This window comes from Arvicola amphibius, chromosome 5 (assembly GCF_903992535.2).
Source record: "Arvicola amphibius chromosome 5, mArvAmp1.2, whole genome shotgun sequence".
NCBI lineage: Eukaryota > Metazoa > Chordata > Mammalia > Rodentia > Cricetidae > Arvicola > Arvicola amphibius.
In genome coordinates, this window is record NC_052051.1 from 109695768 (window position 1) to 109711888 (window position 16121).

At 53.3% G+C, this 16121-nt stretch overlaps 1 protein-coding gene across 4 annotated transcripts in view; it reads left to right on the forward strand.

Annotated features, from left to right (window-relative positions):
* Bin1 (bridging integrator 1) overlaps window positions 1-16121 on the forward strand; it is a 55294-nt gene extending 39173 nt beyond the window's left edge. For 2 of the 4 annotated variants that reach the window (XM_038330827.2, XM_038330828.2), the window contains exons 8-14: window positions 56-131; window positions 1691-1773; window positions 4607-4754; window positions 11847-11918; window positions 12165-12275; window positions 12459-12560; window positions 15522-16121. In XM_038330827.2, coding sequence (XP_038186755.1) covers window positions 56-131; window positions 1691-1773; window positions 4607-4754; window positions 11847-11918; window positions 12165-12275; window positions 12459-12560; window positions 15522-15629 — 700 coding nt within the window. In that variant the 3' untranslated portion in view covers window positions 15630-16121. Of the gene's footprint in view, window positions 1-55; window positions 132-1690; window positions 1774-4606; window positions 4755-5954; window positions 6084-8960; window positions 9069-9453; window positions 9478-10897; window positions 11006-11846; window positions 11919-12164; window positions 12276-12458; window positions 12561-15521 lie in introns of all 4 variants that reach the window. The other 2 variants (XM_038330830.2, XM_038330829.2) reach the window with 2 other exon arrangements.

Here is a 16121-nt window from a genome sequence, read left to right on the forward strand (position 1 = left end):
CAGCATGCAGTCACATGTGGTTCTCACCATGTCACCTCTCCTTTCCCTCCGGCAGCCGTGTAGGTTTCTATGTCAACACGTTCCAGAGCATCGCGGGCCTGGAGGAAAACTTCCATAAAGAGATGAGCAAGGTATGCCAGCGTGATCCTGCAGGGCAAGGGGTCAGTCAAAGGCAGGGATGGGGAGCTTGGGCACATTGGGGACGGCTGTGGCGGTCCAGTCCAGCCCCAGCCTGCCATGCCTTATCCTTCTCTTCTTGCCTGGATCCATGTTGCTGAGATACGATCTGCCTCTTCTATAACAATCTTCTCAGGCAACTCTGAGAGTTCCGGGCTAGAAACGGTGATGGATATTTTCCTCGATCTGTAGGAAAATAATAAATAAGTTACCGTAATTTTTATAATAATAAAAAAGTCTCCTGTGTTTCTTGAGATAGTGAAATGGGCTGCTTCTCTTCCTGAATCTGGCATAGGAGGGGCAGATCAGCTACCCTTGTGTGCTGTGTTAGAATGGAAGCTGAGTAACATGGCCACTCGAGACACCTTCTGGGGCAGCTCTCCCACTCCTGGTGGCTGTTGCAACTTTGTCTCTTGGACTCAGAGGAATGAAGTGGCGATGGTAGATCCCATTCAGGTTTTGGGACTGAAGAGAACGAGTCGGTTTGGGGCCTTTTCCTGACCACAGCCTACTGTTTAAGGCCTCTCTTTTCTTCCTGTTTTTCCTCCTCCTTCTTAAAGACTTGAGGCAAAGCCTACAACTCTTAGGACTGGCAAGATGGCTCAGTGGGCAAAGGTGCTTGTCACATAGGCCTGGTCGGTGACATGAGTTTAGTCCCTGGAACTTAAATAATGGTAGAGAGAATTGACTCTTCAGGGTGGTTCCCCAGTAATAAATACTTAAGTTGAGAAAAAATTTCAAAACGGGTTATTTTAGGGAAAGAAACCTTTATGCAAAGTTAGTTCAAGGCACGAAAGGCACAATTATGTATTAAGTAGGGAAAAAAATTTATCTCTGCACTTCCTAGTGGCCAAAGCAAAAAGAGAAATGTTGTCAACGATGAGACCTCTGATCTGCGTGGGGCAACCCTCTTGCCTTTTGGAGAGATTTCTGGAAGTTGTAGGATGGTTTAGAAGCTTCTTGCCAAAGTGACCTTAATAACTAGGGTTAACAAACATTAAATCTGCAGTCTGCAGAAGCGAGTTTTAAGAAATAAAATGGTGAAGTTCCTCGTGCTGGAAATCTAGCAAGGTTGAGGCTTCAGGCAACTTAACGAGACCTTGTCTCCGACTGAAGTGGACAAAGAGGTGGGGACATGGCCCAGCAGTGGAACATTGACCTAACACGTGCAAAGCCACCTTAGGCGAATGCTCTACTCTTCCCCGACTGGGAAACAGTGAAAACAGTGGTTTTTTTTTTTTGGTGGCATTTAGGATATCTCTTTAAAGAGCAAGAGAGAAAAGGTGGCCCTCAGAAATAGGAGCTGTCGGCAATCCAGCTCATGTCCCCTGATTATGCTGTTGGTTGTCTGAGGTTCATTGTGCTGGTCTTCTTCCTTTGATGGGGTCAAAGGAGCTCACTCCTGGTAGAGGCAGGGGTGGCAGTGAGGAAAAAGGGGATTCCTGCAGGGGATGTGCTTGTCTGAAACACTGAAACACATCCAAGCCTGCTTCTGCTCATTTCCCCCCTGCAGCTCAATCAGAACCTCAACGACGTCCTGGTCAGCCTAGAGAAGCAACACGGGAGCAACACCTTCACAGTCAAGGCCCAGCCCAGGTGGGTCAAGCAGGGAGGGTGAGGTCTGTGGGGCCCTGTGACTCGATGGCCAGCACCACAGGGGCAGCTACTTCCTGAGACTCTCTCTTGTCCCTCTTGGTCTCCACGGTTCGACCCTGAGTCTCCAGGAACCTTCCTAGCTCTCTGCCGCCTGGCATCAGGAAGCAGCTCCTGTAGTCCTGTTCTGTCAAGGAAGGAACGTGGCCTGGGCCTTTGTGGAGGTAGAGGACAGGGTGGAGGTGGAGCTTGATTGTTGACATAGGTTGTGGCTCCTGGCACACCAGCCTTCCTTCCTCCTGCTCAAGGTGAGGGTCAAGGAGGGGGGCAGTGCCTCCCCTTTGTCCTTTGCTGCTTTTCCTGGACAGCTGCTAGGGAGTCCCATCTCCTGAGGGAGAGGGGAAGCAGCAGAAACAGCCTGGAGTCTGGTATCCTTGTGTGTGTGTGTGTGTGTGTGCGCGCGCGCGTGGTGCGTGCGCGCGCGCGCGTGTGTGTGTGTGTGTGTGTGTGTGTGTGTGTGTGTGTGTGTGAGAGAGAGAGAGAGAGAGAGAGAGAGAGAGAGGGGAGGTGGGGGATATTGATCGTTTATATTTGTGTAAGTTTTGAGTGTAAACTCTGCACACATGTAGATAGAACTGTAAGCATCATCGTGTGTGTGTGTGTGTGTGTGTGTGTGTGAGGGAGGGAGGGGGAAGGTTGGGGTATCGATTGTGTATGTGTGTGTACGTTTGACTGTGTGCATGGGCATGGCAACCATTATCCTGCGTGTCTGTGAGGTCTCTGCTTCTTGGGTGACTGCTCCATTGCCCAGAACTTTGGAGGGTTTCAGTGAACCAGTCTTATTCTTTTCTCTGCCCTGAAAATAAAACATGTGATTGGCAAAGAAGAACCTGCAGGTGTCCTGGGGAGCATGGGGGAGGGAGGAAGGGAGATGTTAACAGATATGAGTCTGTGGTCACTTTAGGAAGACCTTACTCAGTTGGAAAGACTGTGGGGCCCAGGCTGGGTGAGCAGGTGCTTGTCTGTACTCTCCACTAAGGTAGCCCATCTGTGGCCCATCCTGGTGTCCTGTAGCCTTCCAGGATCGGTTAGCAACTACGCTGGGCAGAGGACAAACAGGAGGAGCATAGGGTACAGATTGAGGGTGGGGCGGGGGGGGGGGAAGTCCTGGGATGGAAGGCTAGGAGAGATAACGGTGAAGGCAGGGGCATCAGGAGCAGGCTGAGGACGGGGGAAAATCTTGGGGAAGGGGCGTAGGGAGGAGGCTGAGAATAGGTAGAAGACAGGGACGGGCTGAGGGCAGTGTAGGGTCAGACAGGTTGGATGGGCCAGACTAAGGGCGGGGACGGGCAGGTAGAGGGTAGGTCATTTCTTAGAGGCCCCTGAGCAGAGATGGAGGAGAAGGCGGCAGAGGAAGGCCTAGTTCCCATGGCCGCTCCTCCAAATGAAGCACCCACACCCCACCATTCCCACAGAAAGAAAACTAAACTGTTCTCACGGCTGCGCAGAAAGAAGAACAGGTATCGCTGATGAGTGCAGTGCCGTGGGCCTCTGGGCCCCACTCTGACTGCGCATGTGCCTTGTGACCTGTGCCCTGCTGAAGGGCTCACTAACCCCTAACCTGCCGGTGTGTCCTGTTGCTTGGGGACATGTGTCAGGAGGGGGTGGAGGACCTGGGATACGAGGGAGGTAGGAGGTACAAGGCGGGTGGTTGGAGGGTTAGTGTACCCCTGTTCTCTGCACACCCTAGAGTCCACTAGTACACAGGTACTAAGCAGGGACAAGGAGCCCCACTGTTGAAAGCATCCCCATTACACTGTATTCTACTTTGCTATATATTCTTTAGGGAGGCAAGTGCACCCCCTAAAAAAACAAGGCCTCCTCAGACTAGGCATCTGGGGGAACCGGTCCTAGTGGTCCTTCTAGAATGTCAAGATCTTCACATGACAGCACCATAGCTGATAGTTACAAGTGGCTCTTGAGCAGCTGAAGTGTGTGCATCTTGCTTCTGGAAGCCAAGATGGTGATGCTAATTTATTTAGCTGCGGCTGTGGCTGCTGCCTGCTGCCTTCCGCAGGCACCGATGGAGCCCCTGCTCCTGCATGACCAGTGGCTGCAGTGTGTGTGTCCCCAACCCTTCATGTCCCCAAGTGGACCCTGCTGCTCGCTTTGCCCTCTCTCAACTGTCACTTCTCTGCACTGAAGCCACCTGCGTGGAGCCATTTCTCCAGGGTGTGCACTAAGTTGAGGAACCATGGGAAGGAAAGTACAGAGGTAGCGAGGGCTCTGTGCAGGCAGGAAGGCCGCTGGAGCAGGTCAGAGGGGAGGAGCCTGGATGGACAGGCTGCTGTCTGAGGAAAGAGAGGCTCACTTTGCCTCTAGGCTTGCTTGTGCTGTGGGCGTTGGGCGTTTGGGCATAGGCGGGGAAGAGACTGGTTCTTACTGGTTCACCCCTGCTTTGAAGGCAAGCCCCCTATGAACCATACAGGATCATGCCTTGTTCCTTCCACTTCCAATCTACATGTCCACACAGTTCCAGACAGGGATGCCCAGGACACGTATCAGCACACAATTTAATATTTTTTTACATGTGGATTCATGGGATTCACACATGGGTGCACTTTTTTTACACACGGCCATGGGGCTTACCCATCCACGCAGCTCCATATGTGGATCCCAGGAACTCACATATGTACACAGTTCCACATGTGGATCTGTGGAGTTGGTGCATACACACATGACATTCCCCACGGGCACCCACAGGGCGCTCACAAACTGCTCCGCATCTTCTAGCCCTTGGTCCCACTGACGTCATTCTCCTTTTGTCCTTCTGCAGTGACAGTGCCCCTGAAAAGGGAAACAAGAGCCCTTCACCTCCTCCAGATGGCTCCCCTGCTGCTACCCCCGAGATCAGAGTGAACCATGAGCCAGAACCGGCCGGTGGGGCATCACCGGGGGCTACCATCCCCAAGTCCCCATCTCAGGTAGGCATGCTTGCTGTCTCCATGACCTGAGCCTTTTCTTTCTCTTCCTCTGTTGGTTTTGTCCCTTCCCCTTTCTCCATCATCCCCGACCTGGGGCCACACAGGTTTTGAGCCCCAGTTTCTGCTCCGTGGAGGACTGGTTCTGACCTCAGTCTCCTTGGGCTACACTGAACCTAGACTTTCTCAGTGTTCCTGGTCCACCCGACGGTGTTTTCTGTAAATATTCCCGTTCACAGAAGTGAGCAGCTTCCCCTTTCCCATCTTCCTGTCCTGTAGCCTTGACTCTTCACCTTCCATCCTCCCTAGCTGCTCTGGATGCTCAGCCTCTGAGTAGCCAGTCTCTCTCCAGATTCAGGAGGTCTTGCCCTTTGTCTGGTAGGGACTGAGAGAAGAACCCTATCAGATGGTCTCACAGGGCCATCGAGGAACAGAAAGAGAATGGGCTCTGTGAGAAAAGGTGGGGGGACAGGTACATGGCCTCAGTCTCTCCTCTCTTCCTGTCCTGTCCTCTCAAGCCCTCTGGGTTCCCACAGAGGTCCCAGGAGCTAGCACCTGGGTGGGGTTGAAAGAATTGAGTCCTCTTGCTTCTGCCTGTGGGTATTTAGGGCAGGAAGTCAAGAGTGGCAGTAAGAACCCACAACTGATAAAGTACTGCCCTTGTTGAGGTTGGGTCCCAATCTAGGGCTGGTCATCCTTCTGTTCACTGGGTCTCTCACTGCCTTGGGCAAGTGGGTAGAAGCCAAGATTAGGGACCTAGTTCAGGGTGGCTTCTGTGGGCATAGCCTGAGCTGGAGCTCCTTTTGGGTGGTCCCAGCCTAGGGAAGAGGAGGGATGGGCAGGGGAGGCGGCCTTTAACTCCAAGTTCCCTCCTAGGTAGGGAGGGCAGACCTTCCTCCAATGGACTACGGGGACATGTCAGGCGTTGCAACCTGATGGGTCACTCGCTCTGCCTTTGTTTACCCCTTTGTTTCTGTCTTCTCCTTCTTTCTCCTTTCCTTTTGCACAGTGGTTTTGGACCTCCAGTCTTGGTTTCTTCTCTTGGGGTGGCCTGCTACCTTGGTGTCTGTTCAGGGGAGCAATGACTGTTTGTTTTCCTCCACGGCCTGGGAGTGACTGACTAACGTGACCATGGATTTGTCTCTGTTTCCCCATACTGTGCTCTGCCACGCCTCCCATGCTTCCTCCCTTGCTGGCCCACAGCTCCGGAAAGGCCCACCTGTCCCTCCGCCTCCCAAACACACCCCATCCAAGGAGATGAAGCAGGAGCAGATTCTCAGCCTTTTTGATGACGCATTTGTCCCCGAGATCAGCGTGACCACCCCCTCCCAGGTCAGCCGTGTCCACCGCGGCCCAGTCTTCTCCCCTTGCCACTCTTTCTCTTACAGCATGCATGGCCTTCCATCGTCCACCCTGAGCTCCAAGCTTCTCTCAAGAGCCAAGAATTTGGCTGGAGAGATGGGCTGGGGCCTCCATCTTTGATCCATCCACCTCCCCTTTTCCATCATTCTCCCATCATTACCCATTCCACCCACAGGAGCATGCACCATGGTGGGATAAAGGGATGTGCTAACGACAGGTCTTCCCTGTTCTTCATGGCGGTGGTCAGCTTGGCTGTCACCTCACACTGATTGGTTTTATAATGGGGACATGGAGTGATTGGGCAGCCATAGGGCGTTCCCTGATGCAGGTGACATTTGCCTGGGAAGGAGTCACAGGCATTGTTTTAGTTAGAGATATCAGAACTGGGCCAGAAGGGACAAGAGACTGACTCACCCACCAAGTGGTGCAGGTAGCTGTAGGAGTCAGGCAGAGCCCTGTTGGGTACTGTAATGATCAAGGTGCAGGGACTAATCTGTCGGCACAGCTGCTTCTGAGTGTCATGAAATGCCCACCCTCAGGTGGAGACAAAGACAGAGGTACCTTCTGTGCTGGGAAAACATCTTGTTAAGACTGGATCAGACCAGCCTGGGGTGATCAGCTCCCTGCTTCAAGCTGACCTTAAGCCTCCTAGCCTCCCACCCTGTGCAAGGCTTCCCTTTGGAGGAGGTGGCTATCCTCGATCCTGGGGGACTTGGCCAGAGCCCTTCCCTCCACAGGTATCTCTAGACTCTACCTTCCCCAGGATCATTTGAACATCCCAGATATCTGGAGAAGGAGGGCAGAGTCTGAGGATGGGACTGTGGAAGAGGCAACTTGGAATGGAGAACAGGGACCACTACAACAGGAACTTAGAGATGTTGGGCTTTTAGCTCCCGTGGAAGGACTATGGGATGGAAGCAAATCCCCTCAATGCAAGAAGGTGGTCCAGAGGCCAGTAGGAATAGGCAGTGTGGGAATGGGGCTGAAAATTTCCAGGCTCGCTCCTTGTGGGGCCATTCCCTTCCTGAGCATGCATGTGCCTTGAGGATACCTGGGCAGGTGGCTGGCATGTGTTTAAGATGAGAGATATGGGATATCATGGGTGGAGATGTCATAGCTACTTACTTAGACCGTCTTGTTGGGTTTTCAACACTCCCTGTGAGGGGGCATACCCCATTCACCTGCTGAGCTTCCCATGGTCATGTGTCAGAGGGAGCCAGAGAATGGCCCACCAGGCTCCGTGTATGCCTGTTCCCCCCCCACCCCATGTCATTGCACGCCTTGCTTGCTGCTTCTCATCTCCATCTGCAGGGAGCTGGGACTACCGGTCTCTCGGGGTGGGAGAATACTTTGGGTGGTATTGCATGCGTGGGGGAGGGCTCATGTCGTCCATGATGCTTGTGCCAACAGGCTGCTTGGTGTGATGTGGTGAGCAGTCTGCATCCATGCAGTGTCTTGGTCTTGTGTGGGAAAGAGTCGTTTGCCACAGGCAGGGCTGAGAGGAGATGAGCAACACCCCGATTGTGGACCTCCCCCGACGGTATTCCAGGAGTATTGCTGTCTGGGCTTGGGTGACTTCTAAGAAGTGCAGAAGGGGTGAGGCTGGTGGCCGTGTGATAGCGGTGCCTCAGGCACCTCCACGTCCTGAGGCCATGGCCACGAGGTCTCTAGCCCAACTTTCAGACAAGGCTGGACTGGAAGGACAGTCAGCTAAGGGTCAACCAGAGGCCACTTGTTCTGGGAAGTGGGTCCACTTGGCCAGGCCCTATTGAAAGGGATCGGATCCCAGATTCTCATGCTGTTTGGGCTCTTAGTGTCCCCAGGACCCTACGGTCCTCTGAAGGGCCGCAGGCCACATCACAATGTTTCTAGCCTTTCTTGATCGGGAGGGACATGGACCTGGGGCGTTATCTCTGAGTTGGGCCCCCATGGAAAGCAAGTGGAAGCAAGAAGTTGCTGGCCTGAACTTGCAGGACTGTAGCCCCTCTGCCGTTCCCTGAGGGCTGTGGAGGGGGCACACGGCACCATATCCTTGCTCGAACTGGGGTGGCATCTGCCATAGCTCTGAGGAGGAAGCCCACAAGCAAGACAAGTCTGCAGCGTCTTGAAGGCAGCTAAGTCAGAGTGTCCCAGGGGAAATGTGGTTGCCTAGCACCCGCCCAGCCTTGGAAGCCTGTCCCGGTCAGCTACTGCTGACTTGTTCAGGGATTGCTTTTGAGGGTCTGGAGAGAGACACCTCTCATGATGGCATATATTGGAGCTTTATATTGTTGGTGGAGATCTAGCTTCATGTATACTGATGGGCTGCATCTAGGTTCCCCAAAAGGGAATCTTGAGGTATCTGTGGGTATTGTCTACAGCTGTAATGTAGGTACCCCAAGCTGCCTGACACTGGGCTCCCACACTGAAGACGCCCTTTCCTCGTCCCTAGAGTTGGATGGCAGGTTGTGGTGTCCCAGAGAGTGGTTTGGATAGGTGCCAGTGTGAAACCTTTGACCTGGGGTCTCTTAGTTGGGAGACTGAGGTGGGCATGTTCAGCCCAGGCCACAGCCTTGTGCTGCTCTTGGTACACAGGGTAAAGTCAGGTGAGCTTGTGGGGGCAAAGGGCCGAGAAGCCATGGGAGTGATCTCTTGCTGGCTGCTGGAAAAACTGACTGGTTGTTGGATGTCCTAGCTGATCTTCACGCAGGTGGGAGCCTGCACTAGTTTGTGTAGTTGTGGACAATACTTCTTCACGCATGTGTGCAAATGTGTGTGTGTGAGTGACTCCATTTTCCTCGGTGTGCACAAGGCATAGGCTCAGTCTGTTACTAACTGCTTTCTTCCTCTGCTGCTGCTGTTACCAAGTTTGAGGCCCCTGGGCCTTTCTCAGAGCAGGCCAGTCTACTAGACCTGGACTTCGACCCCCTTCCGCCAGTGGCAAGCCCTGTGAAGGCACCCACACCCTCTGGTCAGGTTGGTTGTGCCCGCCAGTGCCCATTCATGCACCTGAGGACCAGGCCTTGTGCTTGTGTGAGCCATATAGATTCAAGTCTTTGGGGCTGAGGGGACAGCTCACTAGGCCTTTTGCCCAGTGCCCTAGCCTCTTACCTCCTTTGGATATAGAGCAGAGTAGATGTGGATTAGCTGGGTTACTCTCACTCTGGACATGTCCCACAACCTCCGGTCACTCCAGCATCCTGCCCAGACTGTGGGCCTCCCTGAACTGGGGTTTGAAGCCCTCAGAGCCCACCTTGGAGCCTGCTGGGTTGGGGTGTGGGTGGGGTCCCTGGGTGTGCTTGCTACGCTGTCTCTAACCTCTGTACTAACCCTGTCCTTTTCCTGTTACTGCTTTGCTCAGCCAATCCCATGGGACCTCTGGGAGGTAAGCCATACCCTTGCTCCACACCAGTGCCCACACCCCTGGTGGCTGCTTCTCTATGTGGGGAGGGGCACTCGTCCCTGCACCCAGTCTGCCTGTGGCACACTCGCTTATCCATGTTCATGTGCACAGGGGCCACTGAGACTCCATCCCTCTGTCAGAACCACAGGAGTGGGCTCCTTGGTGTCTCAAGACCGTGTCCTACATTGGTTAGAGTTCAGGTCTTGCTGTTTACCTTGACAAATAACCAGCAGGTCAACTAGAAGAGTCAAGGAGTCCTGATTACAAGGCAGTATTAGAACACTGTTTTTCTGGGGACCCACCCCTGGGAGCTCTGGGCATGGGGATTCAGAGACTTGGAGAGACTCGGAGACTCACACTTGGAATGTGCCCAGTAATCAGTTACAGTAAAACGTAGGTTCCAGAACACAATCTAACAAGGGCCAGTCAATGTGGCAGGTGCTGCTGGGCCACATGGCAGCCAGGACTCTGAGGGACTCGAAAGTTTCTATAAAAGCTTCGTTCTATAAAGTGCTGCTGAGTTTGATTCTCAGTACTCAGGTTAAAAACCCCAGGCATTGGGCGGGAATGATAGCTCAGTGGTTAAGAGCACTTCCTGCCCTTCCTGGGTTCTAGTCCTGGTTCCCATGCCAGCTGGTGTACAAATGCCAGTAATTTCAGTTCTGTGGGCTCTGCAGGCCCCTGCACACATTTGGCACATATACACCTATAGGGGCGCACACACATACATGTAAATACATAGTAAATAAATCTTTTAAAAAGATACCAGCTATGGTGGCCCAAGCTTGTCACCCCAGCACTTGTTACTGGAGGCAGAGGTGGGGGCATCACTGGATACTGCTTGCCAGCCAGCCTACCTGACATAGCAGTGAGCATCAATTTCAGTGAGAGACCCTGCCTCAGAAAAGCCAAGGGTGTGTGTGTGTGTGTGTGTGTGTGTGTGTGTAGTGACTGATGAGACTAAGAGCTGGACCTCTGGCTTCCATACACAAGATCATCAATATCACATATGTGCATAAGCACACACATATACACACACACACACACACACCACATACCACACACACACACACACACATACACCACACCACACACACACAAGTCTTTCAGTAATTGCCAGAGAAATCAGTCTGGAGTGGGCTGGCAGGGCCATTCTGACCCTTTTGGTAGGTGCTATGCTATGTGGTGGCATCACACCCGCCTGACCCCTTGATTGTGGCAGAACCAGAGCAATGGGAGGCAGTAGACCCCACAAAATTCTGATCAGGCTGCTACCCCAGGCCACATCCCTTGTTAATGCTGTCCACTCAAGACCACCCTCTCTTGTCTCCTGCCCTTGTCCAATATGCCTCCCCCACCCCGGCCTTCTCACCCCTTCCCCATCCTGGTGGCTTGTCACTAGCCCACAGAGAGTCAAGCTGGCGTCCTGCCTTCCGGGGAGCCCAGTTCTGCTGAGGGTACCTTTGCTGTGGCCTGGCCCAGCCAGACGGCCCAGCCAGGGCCTGTCCAAGTAAGTGCCCCCTTGTTCCCATCTGGCATCTTCCCATATCGGGTGTAGCATGGACAAAGAGCCAGAGGGAACACACGGTGTGGACAAGACCTGGGATGGTGTCACTAGGTGGTACCTAAGGTAGTAAAATCATGGCTCCGATTACATCCACCCTCTCACCTCAGAGCAGCCCTTCAGAGTGGGAAGAGAGGGACATTTCAGAGGCCCTAACAGGTTTTCCTAGGCATCTCCCAGAATTTTCCTGGCCTGTCTTCATCATAACCTCATCAACCAGATACTTTCTTTTGCTACATTTGAGGAAGTGGAAGGCAGAAAGGTTGCGTAACTAGGTTCCAGTGCTCAGAAGTGGCCGAGTGTGAGTGTTGGTAGAGGCTAGCCCATAGTGGAGCCTTTGCCGTCGTCTCCTGTAGTGCTGGCTCTGATGCTGTCCCTGTGGAGAAGGTGGCATCCAGGCTGGAAGAGGCTGCTGACATCCTAAGCATGCTTGGGTGGGTCCAGGCTCTAGAGCAGGCTCCAAAGCTGTGAGGGACCAGTGTGGCTGGCAGAGCGGGCAGGAGGAAGCTGGGTATTTAGAGGGAAGGGCCTGTAAGGCAGAGGTGGGGGCAGCATGCATGGTAGTATGTCATTCAGTGAGGTGTAGAGCATTCTGCACACACGTGTCACCCCTGTGTCAGCCAGCATTTTCTCACCAGTCACCTCCTGTACAGAGATGTCCCGGATTGTGCGAGACACATTTCTGGGCCAACCAGGCTCGCTCACTTGTATGCTGCCCTCCTGTGATGTGTCCTGGATATGGCATCTCGCTCTGTGTCTGACCCCTTGCTGGCGTTTTATGTTGCAGCCAGCAGAGGCCTCCGAGGTGGTAGGTGGAGCCCAGGAGCCAGGGGAGACAGCAGCCAGTGAAGCAGCCTCCGTAAGATGGCAGGGACCATGCCCTGTTTTTTCTTCCCCATTGTCTGTCTGTCTAGTGCTGTCTGTCTTCTGCCTGCCTGCAGCTTCCCTGTGTGCCTCACCCATGCTGGTGCAGGCCGCAGTTCCCTGGAAGAGCACCGGGCAGGGTAGTTTGGCACCGGACATGAGCGCGTCCCCTTCCCTCGTGGTGCCCCGACTTTACCCACACTGCCTTTGGTGCCACTGACTTCCCCCGCCCTGTTTGTAGAGCTCTCTTCCTGCCGTGGTGGTGGAGACCTTCTCAGCAACTGTGAATGGTGCCGTGGAGGGCAGCAGTGGGACTGGGCGCTTGGACCTGCCCCCGGGCTTCATGTTCAAGGTGAGTTTAGCCTTGCTAACCCTGGAGCCTTTGTCCCAGGTACCTTGGGAGCCAGGGTCACGCTCATTTACAGGCTGGCTCACTCTTAACGGAGCCTCTGAGTCTACTTTAAGAAAAGCCTGGAGGCTTTTGTGGGCTGGATAGGGGACACAGCCCCCGGACATGCTCTCCCAACTTCCGCAGGTGCAAGCCCAGCACGATTACACAGCCACTGACACGGACGAGCTGCAACTCAAAGCTGGTGATGTGGTGCTGGTGATCCCCTTCCAGAACCCAGAGGAGCAGGTGAGCCGAGGGGAGTGGGGAGTGTGGGGGTGGAGAGTGGGGAATGCGGGGATGTGGGAGGATGGGAATTCCGGTGAGCCTAGTGGAGAAGGGGGTGGAGGCGGGGAGTGTGGGGTGCGGGAGGATGGGAATCCTGAGGCTGCTACTGCAGTGGTGGGTATGGCCAGTAGGGGGCAGCAGAGGCCCATTGTAGCCGGGCGCCGTTAGGCTGCCATTCATTACCTGCGACTCCTTCCCCCCAACTTCCTTGTATTATTCTCCCTGTCATCCTCCGGTCTTTCCTTCCCATTGCCCCCCCTCTGTCTGTGCCTCTCTTTTTAGCCAGTTCTTTACTTTTCCTTTCTTCCAGCTGCCCTGCCAACTTTCTGCATCTGAGTTTGTTTCTTGTCTTTGCCATGCTCTTGGCCTCGAGGCTTGTCCTTTTTTCTGCAGGATTCCCACCTGCAGTGACAGAGCACAGGATCCATCTGTACAGCTCCTCAGCTGTGTTCTTAGCTGGGTCTTCTAGGCCTTTCTCACTGCTGCCACTGCCTTAATGTCAGTGTGGAAGACAGCTTCTACTGGACCTGCTTGTGGCTGACTCCTCTGCCCCAGAGCCACTGTTGGCATAGCGAGCCTTCACATTGCTGGTAGCACCCATGCTGACACTGAGCACCTTCGCTGGCTTTTGCCTTAAGTGGGTGTGGGCCGAGCTTCAGGGAGTGCCCAGGCTTGAATATCCCGTAGCAGCTTGTGTGTGTGTGTGTGTGTGTGTTTTGTGTACCTGTGTGCATGCATGTGCCCGTGTGTGTGTTGTGTGCCTTGTGTGGGTGTATGTGTGTATGTGTGTACTAGAAGACATCCTTACTTATTCCCGAGGAGCCATCTACCTATATCTGTGAGATAAGGTCAGCCTGTCTCTCCTTCAGTGCTGGGATTTCAATACATACCCCTACTTCTGGCATTTTACGTGGTTCCTGGGGTTCGAACTCAGAGCCTTATGCGTTAAGTGGGAAGGACTTTATTAACTGAGCCATTTCTCTAGTCCCATCTGCTGCTGTTCTAAAGTCAGAGGTATCTCCTGGCCACTTCAGTGGGTCTTTCCTAGCTGGGTGGGGTTTTGAGAAGCATAAACCCTGGCCACCAGCCAGCAGGGAGGTTGTGTATGGGTCCTTAAAGTGCAGAGATCTATAACAATGCAGATAATGATAGAATAAAATTGCAAAGACCCGGGAAGTTGCCAGGCGTGGTTCAGCTTTGGGACAGTCATGTAACTTCAGCAGTGAGGGCTTGCAGAGAAAACCCCTGTGTGGTTTAGTGTTGAAGGAAGAAGCAAGTAGGGATTGAAGGGCTTCATAGAACGGATCTGGGACCTTCTAGCAAGCATGTGCGACCTGAAGCCTTTGGGTCACGTGTGCCCTGGGATAACTGTGAATGCGACCTAACCTATTTAAAACATCTTGTTTTATTTTGAGACAAGATCTCATGTGTATTGGGCTGACCGGGAATTTACCGTGCAGCTGAGAATGATCTTGAAGTTGTACTCTTCCTGCCTTTGCCTCCAGAGTTCTGGGATTGCTGATCACCATGCCTTGTTCATGTGGTGTCAGGGGTGAAACCTGGTAGATGCCGGGCAGGCACCCTGCCAACTCAACCATATCCCAATCCCCAGTAGTAGGGGATTTTTTGTTCTTTTATTTTTCCAACTCGACTGAACAGTTCTGGAGCATGAACTTTGTAGAGGAGAGCAGCTGTCACAGCGTCTAAACACTGGACACGTCTACTAGAAGCTTGAGATCTCTATTACATTATTATTTTGTGTGTGTGTGTGTGTGTGTTTACATGTGCATGCATGTGGTATGGTCCATGAGTGGAGGTCAGAGAACACTTTACGGGAGTCTTTCCTTTTTTCCTTCATTCCACCAGGCAGGCCTCAGGGATTGAACCCAGGCTGTAAGGCTTGGTAGCAAGCACCTCTATCCACGGAGCCACCTCACTCCCCTCCTCCCTCCTCCCCTCCTCCTCCCATGTTTCATTTTCAGCACTGGGTGTTGTGTTGAATCAAGGACCACGTGTATACCCTGCCACCACACTATAGCCACCGCCCTCTCTTTTAAGGTTTAATTTGGGGTCAGGAACTCACTAAGTGGTTCCAAGATGACCTTGAATTCACTCTGTATTCCAGGCTGGCCTTGAACTTGTTACCATCCTTTCTCAGCCTATCCCCCACCCCCACCTCAGAAAGTCTAATTAGAAACTTTTAACTGTTAGCAGTTCCAGAACTTTCTGGATGTTTATAGACGTCTGGGGACTTGGGAGGACAGTTGGGGGGCCTCTTAGAAGTTGTTAGGATTTGGGAAGCCCCGTTCCAGAGAGACACGCAGGAGTCAGAGCACCCTCCGTGTTCCTCAGAGTCGACAAAGCAATGGGATCGGAAGGAAGTTTCAGCTGGGGGTGGGGGGAAGAAAGAAGACGAGGAGAGGGGAGAGGAAAGGAGGGCCGGGTGTGTCTAGGATCATCAGCAACCACAACTAGGCTGTGAGATACTATGTGAGCTTGTAATTCTGGCTGAAGCAGGTGTTTGGAGTCACAGGGGCTGGATTAGGACTGTCTGGAAGAGCGGTGGTATAGTTAGCATGTGACAGCTGCCATTGGTCACGGTCTACAGCCCTTCTTTTAGGACCTTCCCAGAACAGGTTGTAAGAGCTATGAGAGGAGACAGGCGGAAGCTGGGTGTGGCCTGTCCTGGCCCTTCGTTGTATCTGAAGGGTCTGGATACCAGGAGGGATACATTTGCAGTGAGCAGATGGTCATGGGCTGGTACTGAGGACGTAGTTGAAGCTTAGACCAGTGCAGTCAGGCATAGAGGATTCAGAATAGCAGGCAGGAAGACAGGCTCCTCCCAGGCCTGCTTGGGTCTTCTTACTGTACTGGAAGGTGTTGTGACATGGGCCTGTGTTACCCATGCTCTGTTGGCCGCAGGATGAAGGCTGGCTCATGGGAGTGAAGGAAAGCGACTGGAACCAGCACAAAGAGCTGGAGAAATGCCGGGGCGTCTTCCCGGAGAATTTCACAGAGCGGGTGCAGTGACGGCGGAGCCCCTGCAGCCTTCCGGTGTGTGAAGAACACCTTTTCCCAAAAGATGTGTGCTTTCCTTTTCTTTGTTTTTTTCTTCCTCTCTTTTCTGTTTTTGTTTTGAAACTCTTGAAAAATGTCGGGAAATTGGGGAGTGGAGACCTAAGCCAAGAGGTGTTCCCCCAAAGATGAAGTGGTTTTCCAAAGAGCCGTCCGGCCCAGTTCAGTGGACTTCTCCAGTGTTCCCGAAGCTGCTGTGTCCCCCCTAGTTGAGTTCCTGGTGCCCGCATGTTCAGGGCGGGCCGGGGGCGCAGAGCCACCACCACACTTGCCTGACGCTTGGCCGCGCCGCCGGGCGGGGCTTGGGTCCTCTTCTGGCAGCTGCCGTGGGTGGGGCCTGCACACTGGCTCAGCCTGGTCCCGCTCTGCAGACCATCCGTGTGCTGTTTGAATATAAGCCCTAGTGTTCAAAATGCAGCGAAACAAACAAAAAACCTGACAAAACCA